Genomic DNA, 10,349 nt, shown 5'->3' with positions numbered 1-10,349 from the left:
ATCACCACCCCGCGGAATCCAGACCGAACTGAGACAGTGACTTCGGATGCACTCTACCTCGTGTAGATGGAAAGACGAATGGGTGAGGGAGGATCGCTGCGACGAGTTAGTGATGGAGGAGACCAAGGGGCAGCGGCTGGTCGAACAATTGCAGTAATATTCGCAAGACAATGGATGATGGCACATATGCTGGAGTGCTTCTTCGCTCTGTGGATTCACACGGAATGACTCCTCTCCAACTTGTGACCGTCTGCCACATGCTCGGAACTCTTTGCAACTCTAATTTCATCACGAGGTTCATCCCGACGTAGGCCGTCGAACCAACCTTTCCTGAGCTTCTGAACGTCGTTTTGGGTCGTACTGTCGATGGCTCAGAAGCAATGTTCTGTCCTTCACCTTGCCACTCATCATCAATTCCACTGATCACGAATGTCGACTTGTCTGTCCCAATCGACCCCAGCAACGATGTGTCGCTGCACCTAACCAAACGAGGAAAGGCAAGTGAATCGGACAAGATATGCTGGCTCTGGATCGCGAGTGTTCTAGGTTGCCTCGTTGGCATCTGGGGTGAGAGTGGGCCGCGCATCTTCTCTGTGTTCAAATCTTGTCCCTGACCTCATTGGCCGTGAGGTCGGATGGAAGTGAGGCGGGTTGAGTTGACTGGCCAAAAATCGCCGGTGCCATGTGTGGCCGCAGCGACGATTTCTTCGCCCACAGTGCTGTGTTCCAGCCTAACGGACCCCCCACTCTGACCACCCACCACGACACTCGGAGAGCAGCCCACAGACTGGCCGGGCAAACGGGAGAGTGGCTCATTCGGCTTGGGCTCACTCCATGTGAGGTGGTTCCATTGGGCTCCAATCCTAGCGCAGTATCGCGGTTGGCTTGTGCATCCAGGCAGCGGTGCAGAACGCGCGGCTGATAATGGCCATTGGCTGGCGCAGTGACACGTAGGCCGTCACCGGATGCTCACCTCGGCCGTGTGTTCCCGACCGGAACCACTGCCTCGCCCGACCGAGGTCTCCAGCATGGTGCCTCTTTGGGCCCTCCGCCCATCGGGCGTTGGGTGGACCCTGGTCACCGGCTCCGTCCCCGGCTTGGCGGTCGACGACTCGGGTCCTTTGGGTTTTCCATCGCCCTCGATCCACTGATCGGTGGTGACTCGAACGAAGAAGCAGCAATGAAACAGAACAATGCCGAAGGAAAGACTTGTGTGTGGGTGGTCTCGAGCTGCATTGCATGAGTTACGTATCGGATCGGAAAAACGCCATGGAGGCAAGGACGGTGGCAGCCTCTCGACCTGCCACTGCAATACCAACAGCATCTGCCCAAACGAGGTCGACTCCATGTGTCTTGTTGTCTGGCACAATGCGGCGTTTGGAGAGAAGAGATGAACAAGAGCTGGTCTTAGTCTTGGCGATCAGGACGATGACGTAAGCAACAGATCTCCGATAAGCATCTTATCGGTCTGCAACCTGGCTGAAACAGGGACTGGCACTTGGTAGCTCCGGCAAGCATCTCGAGCAGCACACAGCAGCAACATGGACCGACACGACCCAACACGCCGAAGCCAGTATTGTTAGCCCAACTCAACTGAGAGAGCTACCATCGGCCCACCGCAACATTCTCGGACATGCGTCGTCTCAATCTGGTGCTCCTGGCGTCGCTGCAGCTCTGCGCCGCCCGACAGCCCGGTTTCAGCATCCAGGACGATGTGCTCGCATATCCCCAGGTGAGGAGAGACAGAAAAGAAGGCCTTGGCCCCTGTTTTGGGATCTTGACTAACTCGTTGTCATCCGGGAACCTAGTTCGAACTTGTCTTTACCGATGATTACATAACCGAAGCCGAAGCGCTCGCCATCCTTGATTCCTCCCAGAAACAACCCATCGCCTCTGCCTCGAATCCCGAGCCATCTGACCTGGCAAAGGCCCACGAGACGGTACCATCTGGCCATACCGTCACCGGTACTGCCGCCCCTGATGATGAAGAGGCGCCTATCGCCGAAACGTATGAGCTCATCAACAGCCCGCCATGGCGCTACCTGTGCTCCATTCCCGTCATTGCCCCTCCACCGGTCAAAAACCGGACTGCGACAGAACTGGCCAAGGCCGAGGAGGCACGAGAACTGAGTCGTGCCTCCGCGCGCGGCTGGGAATTGATGAGCGGTCTCAATGGCCACTGCATGTACTTCGTCTCCGGCTGGTGGAGTTATAGCTTTTGCTACGGGAAGCAGGTCGTCCAGTTCCACGCCGCCCCTGGCCGGCCAGGCGAGCCGCCCGTCAAGGATGAGAACAGCCTCGAGTATGTGCTGGGCAGGGTTCCAGAGCTACCCGCGACCCGGGAGCCTGCCGGACAAGACGAGGAAGATGGCGACACCAAAAGTCTTGCGCCGCCTAACGTGCAGCTACAGACCAAGGGCGACCAGCGCTACTTGTCCCAGCGCCTTGGTGACGGTACCATTTGCGATCTCACTGGCCGCCCGCGAACCATTGAGATTCAGTACCATTGTAGCCCTGGTGCTACCACTGATCGCATCGGCTGGGTCAAGGAGGTAACTACATGTGCCTATCTTATGGCCGTCTACACACCCCGCCTTTGCCGGGACGTTGCCTTCCACCCACCCAAAGAGATCCGTGCCCATCCCGTGCGGTGTCGCCGAATCCTGGGATCCGAGGACGACGAGCGCACCTGGAGATACGAGAAGATGGCGGCGGCGGCAGAACTGCTCAGCCAGAAACCCCGCACCCGCGAGCCTGGCCGTGAGATCCGTCAGAACCACTTCGCAGGTGTTACCATCGGTGGTGTCGTCGTTGGCGGAAAGAAACACGTTTCCGACGAGCTTGCTGAGAAGCTTCTTCCTCTCCCGCGTGGCGTCACCCGTGGGCAGGCAACCCAAGGACAGCAGGGACAAGGGCAGGCTGATGCCAAGGCTCAACAACAGCAGTACCCGGTTGTGGAAACGCTGGTTCACAAGAAGAAAGACGCTGCTGATGTGGAGAGGCTTAGTGACGAAGAGCTCAAGAGACTCAAACTGGACCCCAAGGCGGTAGCGCAGTTCAGTGAGGTGATGGAGCGCCGCGCTGGCAACCGGGGTTGGAAATTGCAGGTGGTCGAGGTGGCACCTGGTGAGTACGAGTACGTTGGAGCTTTCGATGACGACGAAGAGGATGGTATGCCTAATACTGCTGCTCGTGGCGCGGTTACGGGTGAGGGTGCTGGTGCGACCGCTGGGCCGGGTGCAAGTGAGCCCAAGAAACAGCAAGTGAGTGAGGGGAGTGAACAAAAGGAGGAGCAAAAGCCTCGGGCTAAGGGAGAGGAAAAAGCGGGCAAGGAAGAGGAAGAGCACGGGTCGAAGGAAAAGTTCTTCAAGGACGAACTGTAAGGTGTATTGTAGACTCCGCTAGCGATGGATGTATGTATGTACATGATTCCTTTGCAGCATCCTTGTTTTGGAGGCAGTTTTGGTGGATAACGATTGTCCAACATCACGAACTTCTCCTGATGGTCATAGAAAGCTGCCCGGTACCATCTCGACAGCAGGAAAAACACCTACATGGAAGCACGTTGATGTGCGAGTGAAATGAGCAGTAAGAACACCAACCATCTCATTCACTTCGACACATCGGCCTGGTAAAACTCCGCTGCCCCTCTCTTTGCCCGAGGACAGTCTCGATGGCGACAGCCTGAGCTCTTTATCCCCCACGGTCGATAGCTACCATCACGCCGCGAGCAGCAGGCCAGAGCCATGTTTTCTCTCTGATACCTCGACTTCCACCGGGACAAGGATCGCTTTGCCATGGAATCTGGCACAGTCTGAAGTCCCCTGGAGCTTGGCTGCAGGGGCGACGGTAGGCTGGTCTCACTTACGCTGTTAAAAGAAAGGTGGTTCTTGAAAGAGGCCATGGACTAGTAACGAGCAGGGCGCGTCATGGTTGTGACGTATATGACGTACACCCTTGCGTATAGTGAGGAGAAATGGAAGTATGTTGACGAGGAGGCCTATCAAGGGCTCGAGGACGATGTATATTGTTATGTTTGTAAGATAGGACAATACTGGGAGGCAAGATCGATACTAGACTCTTATCTGGACATGGTCACGGGATAAGGAACACTTGTGCTCGATCACTAAAGCGAGTGACATTGCAGACCATTTCACGACGAGAGGGTACAATGATGAGCAATCCCCAAAACTTTCATACCGCCCCGAACCCATAAGCCTATCCCGGGCCATCCCGTGGAAACTTCCTTTTCCGGAACTCTCTCGATCCCAAGCCGGCCCCACACTCCTCCGGATCGGCCCCACTCTGCAAGCTACCTTCCGGTCCGGCCCGGGCACCTCTCGGTCACCGGGTTATGGATTGGGGACCTGGGACCATCGGGCAAGGAATATTAAGCACATTTTGATGTTGAGATACTTGGGATGGCTTGAAATTGGGATTCGTTCAGCGATGAAGTTACTCCGTAGAAGTTTAGCCAAGAAATTGACCACCAGAGAAGCGGAACCTGAATACCCCGGCACACTGGAAGCCTGAGAGCGTTCCCAGAGGGAATGACATTGATGTCAGGTGGAAATCTCATAATCAAACTAGACTCTCGACCACTCCATAATAATCTGATGATCTCTGCGAGCAAGGGACATTCGTAAAACACCAAATGAATCCAGAAAGCCCGCCGCACCAACTCCAACCCAAGGCTTGCAACCCGACCCAAACTCCCAAAATATCAATCTCGTCATGGCCATCGTCTGCAATAAAACAGCAAATCCAGCTGCCTGGCAGCCACTTAAAGAGAAACAAAATTGAAGAGGAAAGAAAAAGTCTAGCTCTTCCTTGAGGGGAACCGCCAACCAAGAATCCCGCGACGAGCTCTCTATGCTCCGCGATTCCGCAGGCTGCTCACCCGGCCCAAGCCAAGCCATTTCCTCTTCCCACCTCCATTACTACCTGCATTTCCTCCAGCACCGAGCGGTGCACCCCCGCCGGCCTGATCACCGCCTTCAGTGTAACCACTCTGCCCGCTCCACGACTTTCGTGAGAAGCTCCGCGGCTTCACGCCGCCACCCAAGCTTCCGGGTGTCGAGGGAGCGGTTTCTGCAGGTGCAGGTTCCAGCGCAACACCACCATCTCCATCCTCATCCTCCGGCTCCTGTCGAGAATTTCCTCCCACAGTCGCGGCCTGGTTCCGCTGAATCGGTGGCGGCGCGACGCTTGCGCGGTCCCCATCTCCGAGAGATGCGCGGCGCACCCACGACGGGATACCCATTAGTATTCCCGTGGATGAAGGTTGAGGTGGCGGCTTGAACGGGGAATCCGCTGGCGGAGCACTGGCTGGCGGGACTGGTACGTCGGCGGAGCCGGTGGAACGACGGAAGAAGCTATTCAGACCGCGAGAATGAGGACGAGAGGTGGTTGGTGGGTAATGGCGCTGTTTAGGGAGCGGCTGGGCAACAGCATTCTTGGATGGGATCTGCTGATGCACCAACTGCGGCGGAGGGGGTTGATGAATCTGTTTCGGTGGAACAGTCATTGGTCGGTCTTGTTTCAGACCAATGTTCATGGCAGTGAGGTGCTGTGAAGGGGGCCGGTCGGTGCTGTTGCTGCGAGCTCGCGTCCCACGAGGCGGACTCCTCATCTGAACTGAGGCCGTCTCAACACGAGCAGGTGACTGCGGAATACTGTCCATTCCAGGTACGATACCCGAAGGGGCTCCTGTTTTAGCGGCAAGGCTCGAGCGTCGATCGGGGAGTGGTAGAGCACCGGCTCCCGCCATTGGCGCTTTTCGCCCTGGGAATGCGATGGGCGGTGGGGGTGGTGCGGCCATGGCATCCATCATGTCCGCAACGGAAGCATCAGGTGCCGCTTTACCCCCTGCGCGAATGTACCCGGTTCCTCCGAGCGTGGCAAACATGGCATCCGTCGCCCATCCGGAACTGGTAGTCGGGAATGAGAAGAGGTCAGGTGAAATACGATCATTTTTTGAGTGAGCCTGGGACACGGAGCTCATGGGTCTCACGGCATCCGTGCTCTCTGGCTTCATGCTCTCATGAAGCCAGGTATCAACACTCGATGCCGTTGAAGCTCTCCGAGCTCTCGATCGCGGCCGCGTTGTGTCGGCGTCGCTGCCAGAATGGACACGGTCATCAGCTTTACCTGTGCTGGCATGACTGAGCTGGGGCTCAGCGGCACCAGGACTGGCACATGATAGTTCGTTATGAAGATTTTTCCGGCTGTCAAATGCGGTCGTTGATGCCGTTTGCGGGGGTTGAGGCAACGCTCTCCGAGAATCCGGTCGTTGCGACCGAGGGGTGTTTGCTTCGCTCGAGAAACCGCGGTCGCCGTCCATACCCCGTTCCCTTGTCGGCGTTTCGTGTTGCAGAGTGGTTGTCGACAGTGTGTCAGGGGTTGGAGGAAACGTCTGGGGAGTGTTGAAGTGACCTTGCGTGAGCACCTTCTCGAGGGCCTCTCGTTTCTCTTTCTTGGTTTTGTATTGGCCTTGGGCGGTTGAAGGTCGAGGTGTCGAGTTCTTGTCCCTGTTGGGGGCCTTTGGCGTATCGTTTGAGGCCGACCAGGTGACATCCAACATCGCAAGCCTCTGAAGGGGCGATGGGCCGCTATCCAAGATGCCCTTGATATTATGGTACTGCCCAGTCTGAGCACGAGGGCTGTGAGGTCGATGTTGCCGTGTAGGGGGGACAGATTTGACTCTGGTCGGCGTTTCCGAAGCTTGCGATGCCCTCCCTCCATCCCATGGCCAGGGACTATCACCCGGACGCGGCGCAAGGTCCATAGTCCGATCGCGGCCATAGATGCTGGCAAATGAGCTCTCGCTGAGCTCGCTCAAAGCAGGACTTCCGGCCCGAGGATCCACGCGGACGGTGTCAGGAGTGTCCTCGACAGGTCGAGGAAGACTTAGGGAGCTTTCGCCAGCGATGGCTCCGAGGTACACACTCCTAAGGTTCTCGGTTTTTGCGCTGCGGTCTGATACAAAACTAGGCATGCGATTAGGCGTCTTGTCCTGTCCTTGAGGTCCGGACTGGTTTTGGGTCTCCTTGGCTGCTGGGGCGGTAACGGGAGAGTTGATGCGGGAAAAGGCAGCTTCTTCGGCCTCTATTCTGCGAACCATGTTCCTCTCGAGAAGGAGCTGTTCAACACGCTTCTCTAGAGTCAAAATCATCCCAATAGCTTCTTCAACGGCCTTGTCCCGCTTCTCCAGCTCCTTAACCAGGGAATCGTGGAGTTCATCGCGCTGCCTAACCTCCCGCTCCAGAGCTTCGATGCGGGCTTCGAGAGCGGTTTGGCGTTCCCTTCGGTGATACAACTCAAGTTTGAGATCAAAGTTCTGCTTGTGGAGCGATGATAGGGTCTGTTCCATCTCCTTGACGCCTAGGCCCTTCTTCACCTTGGCAGGATCCAGTCCTCCGCTGGAGCCAGGACGATTACTTGAAGTCGGCGATGGACTGCGCACATGGCGCGAACTGCCTGACGAAGAGAGCCTGTCGTTGCTAGAACGGGCCGACATGCGATCATTCTCGGCCTGTCGAAGGCGCTGAAGTCGTTCGAGAAGGAGGGGCGAAAGGGGCTGGGAGGGTGATGAGCGGATGTGGTCACTTGTGTCGATTTGCTGGAGCCTGGGCTGGCCAGTGACAGCCGTAGAGCTGTCCATGTTGGCCACGCCGCGGTGCTCGATTTAAGCGTAGAAATAGCCAATTCGTATAGTTGATGGCAGCCAAGAGGAAGTCAAGTTGGAAGTTAAAGGAGATTTGGCGCATTCATTTGATGAGGTGCAGAAAAACGCAGGGCGGTTGGTCAGTCTGTCGCGGTCCTCGCGGTGCCCAATGGTCTGGAAAGTGGTTGCAGAACCGTGGTGGGGCCTGCATCCCTTTCAAGCTAGAGCCTGAGGCGGGAGCCAGCTCCTTCCACAGTGCCGTGTGGGCCGTCCCGTGGAAGGAGCGTTCTTTGATCTCAATGTCAACAAAAACAACTCGAAACGGAACGAAACATGGAATGACAGGTCAAATTCTTTCCTCAATGCCTTTCACACAGTCCGACATTCATTCTTGGCAGCCCAGAAAATTCCTCAATCAACCACAAGACTCACGCTGAAGTGAGAGACAGAGGACCGACACCAACTCGTTGTTTCTTCTTCACTTCCCCAGCCTCCCCAGGCGTCGCAGGCTTCCCGCCACGACAATGAGGGATGTGCCCACCAATCAGCAGCCCCATCACCTGCTCCCAACGACGTGGGAAGGGTTCCGAATGCTACCATCCAAGAGCAGACCTGGAACCACACGCACCACGCTGCCGGGAACCATGACTCTGCGTCAGAAGCCCAAGCTCTCCGTTGCTTTTTCTCACGTATGTCCGTTCTTTGTCGATGCGCAGCACCAACCAACTGTTGCAAGTCACGCAAAACCAAACGGCAAGGAACAAGGGATTGGGACTCATGGAGGCCAACTCCTATTAGTAGGTACATACAATGACGGAGTTTCCTGTCCTTCTATGCAAACCCGCAAACTAGTAGTTTTGATGGGACATCTATCTTTCCAGATGTACTGGATGCAGGAGAACTACAGGACGTGCTCCCTGCATCATGCAGCTTGCAGGTCGGCCTCCGTTCCGAGGCGGTCAGGCACACCAACCAGCTGCTGGAGCAATGTCACATATCAAAACACCACACAATTTCCAGGCTGATTCAGCATTTCCGGGTGTTGGTTCCTTTCGTCGAAACGTCGCTCAACGGAGTAGTTATCTTACGGATGCCACTCCCACGCCAATGCCGCAAAACAGTGAACAGCGACTTGTCTTTCTCGTCATTCCTCGCGCCATCTGATCCCACCATTCCACGAGCCGAGACATGGAGCACCGGAGCTGGGTGCGCTCAGCGGCTTGTCCCAGCATGCCATCCCTCAGAAGAGAAAGCTAGCTGATAATAAATACCCTTGACATGCTGATGATTGGTACTCCCAAACGTATAACGTGTTACTAATATCGGCTAGTCGATAGGGCTCTGAATCTTGTAGAGATTAACAAACGGCCCGCGAAGTGTCATAGAGGTGTCTTTCCCTTCTTAGAGAACTAATAATATTGTGGATTTCTTGTTCAGGTTAGTGGCACCGGCCATCCCTTGATTTTCATATGCCAGTGTCTTGAATTTGAATGTTGAATTTGAAAGAAATTTGCGCGGCGCGTACGATCATCCTAGAATCTGTATGACCAACCCGGGTAAGCACCTCAGGTAGCAATAATACCTCCCGAGAAATTGTCTGTATGTGTGATGATGCCATCCGCGCAGTCAGTCTCCAGGATAGGAAGAACAAAGCTCCGCAGGAAGGATACCACCGTAACCAGGCGTCTACTGTGTATGCCCATCTGTTCCTGATTACTCGTGAGGTAGCATTTGACAAGCACCGCGGATTGAAAGAAGAAAAAGAAAAAGGGAAAGAAGGAAAGCAGAAAAGAAGAAAAGAGAACAGAAGGCAGTAGAGGGTAGACTAACACAAAGGGGCCTTTATTCTTTGAACAACAAGAAATTCTCGTTGTTCAAGGCTTAGCTTGCTCCATGTAGAATCGAACGAAGAATCATTACTTTTGGCCAGAGCAACAATACGTATCAATACTACTTGACTCCCACGACCCTCGATGTGTTGGCCTTCTGTGATTGTTTCTCATAGAAACACTTCTTTATCCCAGTTGGATGAATGGGGAGATTTATATCCACCGTCTTAAGTGACACTATGCTTCGACGTTGAAATTTGGTATTTTTACCCTCTGTTTGTTATGGCGGCCGGCCATATCTTCTTCCATGTTTATACACAGACATCCTTTACTGCAACACAAACTCAACCCAAATCTCGACCCGCGAGTTACATTCGGGCATCCATAGCCTTTACAAACTCCGTACCCTAGTAACATCCAGTCAACCTTTCCACAATGTGCGAGCCTCGCTACAACACCAAGGACTATCAGGGCTGCGGTCATTCCTACTCATGGGTCAACCAGCATAAGTCAGTTTTTCTGTAGCAATGCTAAGGTGACCACCGACGAGCAGAATAACAGGATCAAAGTTCCCTGTGACCAGACTGTTTTCAGTGTCTACCTGAAGACGCAGGTCCTGGACGGCTCCTGTGGCAATTGCCAGTCCAAATAAGTTCTGTAGCCTGCCACTCGTGGTGCTAGTGGAGATGGAGATGGAGCTCTCTGGGTCAAATAGGTTGACAGAGGGTGGAGGGAAAGCAGTCATGGATTAAGCATCAAGGCATTGGGAGATCCATTCAGGTTTCCGGGGGTGATAACCGTACCTAGATAGCATTCAAGAGCTGAGCTATCACTCGTCTTACCTTTTCATAGGA

General features: G+C 54.8%; 2 protein-coding genes across 2 annotated transcripts; one reads left to right on the top strand and one right to left on the bottom strand.

Moving 5' to 3' along the window:
• Window positions 1–1,633: 1,633 nt before the first annotated feature.
• On the top strand, window positions 1,634–3,383 carry VTJ04DRAFT_9533 (uncharacterized protein; the record flags this gene model as incomplete). The annotated part of the gene is made up of 2 exons (XM_069368091.1): window positions 1,634–1,732; window positions 1,809–3,383. The coding sequence occupies 2 exons, from the start codon at window positions 1,634–1,636 to the stop codon at window positions 3,381–3,383; spliced, it is 1,674 nt and encodes a 557-aa protein (XP_069216354.1).
• A 1,487-nt stretch (window positions 3,384–4,870) lies between these two features.
• On the bottom strand, window positions 4,871–7,663 carry VTJ04DRAFT_9532 (uncharacterized protein; the record flags this gene model as incomplete). The annotated part of the gene is made up of 1 exon (XM_069368090.1): window positions 4,871–7,663. One exon carries the CDS (start codon window positions 7,661–7,663, stop codon window positions 4,871–4,873), a length of 2,793 nt encoding a protein of 930 aa, XP_069216353.1.
• Between the last annotated feature and the right edge of the window lie 2,686 nt (window positions 7,664–10,349).

Source organism: Mycothermus thermophilus, assembly GCF_041956435.1.
Source record: "Mycothermus thermophilus strain CBS 625.91 unplaced genomic scaffold VTJ04scaffold_6, whole genome shotgun sequence".
In the NCBI taxonomy this organism is placed as follows: domain Eukaryota; kingdom Fungi; phylum Ascomycota; class Sordariomycetes; order Sordariales; family Chaetomiaceae; genus Mycothermus; species Mycothermus thermophilus.
This window is presented reverse-complemented; position numbering and strand designations above follow the sequence as displayed.